General features: G+C 38.9%; 1 protein-coding gene across 1 annotated transcript in view; it reads right to left on the minus strand.

Moving 5' to 3' along the window:
* LOC139118551 (acid-sensing ion channel 2-like) overlaps window positions 1-5,883 on the minus strand; it is a 57,441-nt gene extending 51,558 nt beyond the window's left edge. Inside the window, exon 1 of the mRNA XM_070681903.1 lies at window positions 5,693-5,883. Within this exon, the coding sequence (XP_070538004.1) occupies window positions 5,693-5,784 (92 nt within the window). The 5' untranslated portion in view covers window positions 5,785-5,883. The remainder of the gene's footprint in view (window positions 1-5,692) is intronic.
* Window positions 5,884-6,699: the final 816 nt, after the last annotated feature.

Genomic DNA, 6,699 nt, shown 5'->3' on the forward strand with positions numbered 1-6,699 from the left:
AAAACTATTATTAAAGCGGGCCGTTCTCGTTTTGATACTCCGATATTGCCTACCAGAGGGTAACAATGTGAAAAAATTGTGGGCGGGATGACTCGAGTCATTGATTATTGCCTCAGCTTTGCGGATAGATCTTGAGTGATAGATGGATTGTAAAGATGGCAATTCTGCCCCAATGATTGTTTGTAATACACATACAACACGTTCAAGAGCATTCAATTCGTTCTTGGTGATATTGTTGAACGAGATAGTGATGCCATATGTTAAAATACTTTCTATTACAGAACGATAAAAATTGACCAGGATAGAGCGATTCATACCAAATTTCTTTATACGTCTGAGAAAATAGAGACGCTGCTTTGCTTTCTTTACTAGGTTTTCTATATTTTCGTGCTATGACAAGCCATATGAAAGGTGAACACCAAGAAACTTGAAAACAGTGACGATTTCAACTGCACTCCCATTTATGGTAATTGGGGTATGGGTAAAATGTACTTTCCTAAAATCGATAATTATTTCCTTGGTTTTGTTTACATTGAGTTCAAGATTGTTCACTTTGCACCAATCAGTTAAATTTGCAATTTCACTTATTTATGCAGACTCGTCATTTTCAGTTATTAAACCTATGGCTGTTGTGTCATCAGCAACCTTCACAATAAAATTATTAGCATACAAATGAGAACAATCATAGGTAAAAAGAGAGTACAGCAAAGGCCTCAAAACGCATCCCTGGGGAGCTCCCGTATTGAGAACTATCGACGAGTTATTAATTTTAACAACCTGTGGTCTATTGCTCAGAAAGTTTAAAATCCACCTGCACATGGAAGTACCAACTCTAAGATCGACTAATTTACTGACAAGCTTAGAAGGAATAATTGTATTAAATGCAGAACTGAAGTCGGTGAAGAGCATACGTGCAAACTTTCCCATTGGTGACATGAGACAGGAAGGACTTGAACGAAATTTGTGAAACCTGCTATGGATAATGGTGATACAATCATATTGCATTAATGAAAGTCATTTTGCATTTCATATCAGCTCATTGATAATTTGCACTTTTAATGAACATTCCAAATTAGGCACTGTAAACTGGAAGAACTTAACCCAACATGATGAAAGCTGCTCTGTAAGCTGATTGGTAATTTTATGAGGTTATCCCACGATATCAGCGCTTGGTTGGGACGTATTGCCACGAGTGAGGGTGCGAGCCGAATCACACGAGTCGAAGACGAGTGTGATGCGGCGCGCACCCTCATGAGTGGCAATACGTCCCAACCAAGCGCTGATATCGTGGGATAACCGATTTATCATAAGCCCATGACCGTATATTTATGTAAAAGGTATTAAAAATGAAGAAATTTTATTAGTTTTTGTCAGTCTTTCGAAGGGACTATGTTTTTATATTTTGCCGCTGGTCTGAGCGCATTGATACACGTTTGTTTACAACAGCTGATCAAGTCGTCGATCGCATCGTGTCGAGTGTATACAGTCTAAACAGGATTATTTCAGCGCAATTTACCGCAGTTCAGAAAAGGAATGGAGCCAATTTACTTATTCTGGTCACTATCCCGGTGTTCTGGTGGATAATTATTACACGGACAATATTGTAAGTTTGAATTCACTTTAATAACTCTTGCTGAAACATGGCTGACGTGAACAGGAACGACAAAGTAGCGCGAAATACAACAGATTGTGAACATCAACTTTATCACATATATTTTCTACAACAACCTGTCCTGTAACTCTCTTTAGATCTGAAATAAAGGAACGTTAAATTCATATGTACTAGTAATATGTTTTGTTTTATATTGGTAAATTTTGATTGAAGTGAAAAAGATGGATTTGATCGTTAAATGCAAGATGAACATCATAACATCAAATTCAATCATGACCAAAAATCATTCCAAACAAATCATCAGAAATTGTCAATCTTGAATGTTGCTGAATACATAGCATGTATGAGTTCTACTCTTGTCCGAGCTAGACGTGTCATAAATGACTGCCCTACGACGTTTTTTTGGTGGAGACTTTGGCTGACAATTACCAGTCGCTACGTTGATCGTGAAAGAGCCGCCGTAGATGACCGCGCCACTGAAAATGCCAGCTGTTGCCGCAACCTGCGTTTGGAAAGTATTTTCCGCTAACGATGTTGTTACGACGTGAGGCGGGGTGGTGAGACGAGGGCCTGGTGTGTAGTGTGATAGTTGAGAGGTATTTGAGTTGCAGAGCATATTCGACATTTCTTGTTGTTGTTCAAGCGATGGTATTGCGTAATTGTTGACGCTCTGTACATTGATGTGACCGGAGAGCTGCTGGACTCGCGTTGGTGGAACACCGGCGTGAAGGAGGTTAGTGATGGCCGTTTTCCTCATACTGTGATTTGTTTTCTTGCCAGAAATGCCTGCTTTACTGGTCATTGATCTTACAACACTGACAAGTCTATTCTGCCTCATCGGAATTTTTTTGTACCAGATGTCGTTTACGGGAACGTAGTTGATGGCGAGGTAAAACTGACTTTCTGGTGTGCTCATTTCCGTTGATCGGCGACTGGCGAACTGGCGGTACGTTTCGATCGGACACGAATCCTTATTGTCGGGAGTCGCAAATATCTTTGGATTGAAAGGTCTTGTTGGACCACCTGCCTGACCCCATCGTGTTTTAGTTTCTCTCTCATTAAATTCAAGATATTCCAGCCCTCCTGCAGTTGTTTTGAGCACAATATCTCCCCACTTCAACTGTCTGTTTTCTTGTCCGCCGCGAAACCCAAGCATCTTCGTGTTGTTTGTCCACATGGCATTGAACAGAGACTCGGGGGTTGATTATCCGATGATACCTTGCTCAGTAAGTATTTTTATTTTATTTCGGCAGCATTTGGTTTATTACCTTTTCCCTGCTTTTTCAGAGAAACGCGTTTGGCTGCAAGACATTTACGCGATTTTTCAAATTCCTTGTCACGGATGATCGAATGTCCGTATCCACTGTCTTGCAGAAAGCGGTCGATACCTCGCTGGTAGTTTGTCAGAGTGTCGGGTTTATATTCACTCTCATCTTTTTGCCTTGCTCCGAGAAAGTAGGATGCCAAGTACTCATCAAGTTCGGCAGGTGGAATATCAGAGATTGGGCGGTTTTCAGTTTGTCGCATTGCTTTCAACCATTGCTCGAACTGCTTCACTGCTGTGTTGGTATTTCTAACGGTATTTCGTTTCTTTTGTTGTTCAATGAACTCGGCTTGGTCAAGGGCAGAATAATCAACATACCGTTGCTGGTCAGGTTGCTGCAGTGGTAGACTTGGCCCGGGAGGCAAATTCTGAAATATTTCTTCGTCAGATAGCATTTGAAAGAGGAGGAACAGCTCTTGCAGATTTTCGTCGGCAGACATGATGAAAAGCAGCATTGCGTTGCCAGGGAAACATTTTTGCGGGATAGTTTTCGACACAAATTTTGTTGTTTTCTAGAAAGTTGCATCGAAAAATAAATATTTTCCATTCAGATCAACATTTACAACGAGCAGCTCTGAACAAACTATTGAACATCGCTCGTGTATGAATGCCCACATGCTTGTAGCAGCGATAAAAATTGCATATGAGCACATTTGATTTAATAGACTAAGTGTAACCCCACATTTCCCTCTGCTTCAAAGCCCTCCCACTTTTCGGGCTCGGACAGAACATCGTAGGCAAAGCTTTGTTGTCATACAGAGGTCGCAATTTTGGAAAAAAAGTCCCCGGAAATAAACAACAATTGATGACGTATAACGTGCCGTATCAGACTGATGTTTTACGTTCCACGTCACGACGCGGCGTCAGAGGAGACACGGATACGGTCATGGGTATATGATAAGTATATTTATTGAACTCTTCAAAATAAGTGATAGCCCAAGGGACTTGACCAAATTGATGAAAGTGCTATGTAAATTGATGACAGTAACAGTAACGAAGGAAAGTTTACCAGTATTGAAGGACAATTTGCATTTTCGCATCAGCTAATTTATAATTTGCATATTTAATAACATTTCAGTCTGGCATATACTTCTCGAAAGGCTTGACCAAAGGCAATTACACTCACAATGTAAAGTCGTGATATAATGACAAACGTCAAAGAAATTGAGTATTTTCTTTTGCGCTAATTGAAATATTTATATACTATGGGTGTAGGAATCAATCGATTGTGAATTATGTTCACGATGTTGATTATAACAATTTCAGTGAAGTCTAAGACTTGTGGCAAAAACATTCAACAGACAACAACTGCAATATGTACCGAAACATGGGAGTGGTTTCAGTGCAGATATAGTCTGTCTTCGTTTCTGAAGTTGATAATAATCGAGTAATTCTAGTGTCTGTCCAAATTCAATACTGTGCCACATTTGTATCCAAAAAAGAAAAGAATACATCAAACTCTGCATTGTGACTGATGTTGCACGATAAATTGAAAGTACCAGTTTTACACTGCTTCTGTTAAAATTGCAAAAACTAAATCTTCATTGATCGAAGATTCAATGATAAACTAAACTATGAGTCAGTCATAACATTAGACAATATATTTATAGTTGTTCATGTTTGCTACGTCAACAACGTTTGATGCAAAAGGTGTTTTATTAGTCCGACATTAGAGATATAAAAAGCGAGCATCAGTTTACATTGAACAATATACATGTTGTTAAATTTATGTTTTAATTTATCTTTCCATCACGCGAGGTGGCATGCTCTCAAGAAGACTAATCTGTGGAGAAAGTAATTACAGTATTAACCATTTCATGTAAATTATTCAATATTTCCCCTATCTCACAGTGTCCTCGGGTAAATGCCAGTCATTTTTAAAGAGGAAAATAATTCATGAGTTAAGCCTGTATTGGCTTGCCCGGTCAGTTTGCTTTGGAGTCCAGCCTTCTATTTTGCAAAATGAATGAACTATAATTGGATATGTTTGATTTTTAGAGGGCAGCAAAACGCAGCTGTTTTCATCGGATATAAATAATCGGGAGAATGCAAAGTCCCCTGGCAATGACTGCCTGAGTTCTGAAACTGTACGGAATAACAAAATATTAGATGCTCCAACGGTCACGAAAACCATTCGGGAATCAACGATTAGATAAAGAGACGGGGGCAGTGAAACATAGGATTTTTAAAATGGACGTATTCACTGATATTTGAATAAGTTTGCCAAATGGTTCTCGCTGTTCTCGCATATAGTTACTTTAGCTTTGACACACGAAGTACATCGTTAAACATGTTACGTTTTAATCTCAGAGGCCGATAGCTTTTGCAAAGGTCAATGATATCACCATTTTGGATCTCTTTGTATGCCATGACAAAGGTTATTAACATTGAACCAAGAACTCAAACAACATTGATCGGACGTAATACGAAGGTCACATATAAAACTTTGCTGTGGCACAAGCCGAAATTTACAGTTTATTTGAGTTCACGCTGGTTATCATTACTATACATTTCTAAAAGATAGAAGAAATTGCGTCATCAAATCGATGATTTTTGATCCATTTTGTCTTTACGTATTTTTTTCACTACAATACCTATGTTAGACAACATCGTTTACTTAAAATAACAACTGAAGAAAGCGTTCTTCCTCAATTTATGACTCATTTTCCCTTAATAAGCTGCGATTGGAAGAAATAATTCGCAATTATTGAAAGTGGAAAACTCTAAGTTAGAGAGTGCAAACAAAACCATCTCACCTTCGGAGGTTTCTGGAAGATACATCGGTGACGTATCGGACACCGCCGATACTAGTCTCTTGGCCGAATTCTGTCAATGAGCTTCCCGCCATCGCACTGTTCGTGGCGTGAAAATGTCGAACGTCACACAAACTGGATTTCTGGGTTTCTAGCGAAACTTGATCGGTTTTTACATGAGCTCCATCACCCTATGAAAGTTGAAACCAAATATAGCTGATCTGCCGCGAGGGATGCTAACTGATTGGATAGGTTATTTTCCGCTCGTGGAGAGGTCAAACGATGTCAAACAATTCAGCGTTAGTATGGTAATGATGCAACAGCATAATTTACATTAAACGAATGACTCCGCTGCATACGTCCGCTTGTCCTTTGTCCAACACATTCCACAAACATTAGACTCGTGTAAGATCTCGCAAAGTCTCGTTGTGTTGGACGTTAGTCGCTATGTCATAGGCCCGGGTAGACATACTCGAAGTCTGTGGGCATACTAATGTCAAAACAGCATAGGAGCGTTCATTTATTGTGGCCGGGGTGTGCCGACAAATTGTTCCTGTGTATCAGTTAAAATAAGTTAACCCCCACCCATTGCCTCCCCCAGGGTAGAGTAAATATTGATCTAATTTTGAATGATAACACTAGCCATTACTGATGCATAGATACAATATAACATTAGTGAAAAAGATATTTTTTCCGTGGTCCTACTACCCTTCCAGATCTCGTATGATTGATTGATTGATTGATTGATTGATTGATTGATTGATTGATTGATTGATTGATTGATTGATTGATTGATTTATATAGCACTTAAAAAATAACCATACAGTACAAACAAGAAAAAAGACAAAGACAGAAGTGCTGGGATAACACAGAAAAGTTAAAAACTTATTTCCACTGTGGTCCCACGAAAAATAAAATCACAAGCAAATCGGCACGACAACAATTAATAAAAAATAAAATCATTTTGCTCACGTTGAATCATTGCTTCATAAAAATACTTCTTTAACTTT

The sequence above is a fragment of the Ptychodera flava genome, chromosome 19, assembly GCF_041260155.1.
Source record: "Ptychodera flava strain L36383 chromosome 19, AS_Pfla_20210202, whole genome shotgun sequence".
Classification (NCBI taxonomy): domain Eukaryota; kingdom Metazoa; phylum Hemichordata; class Enteropneusta; family Ptychoderidae; genus Ptychodera; species Ptychodera flava.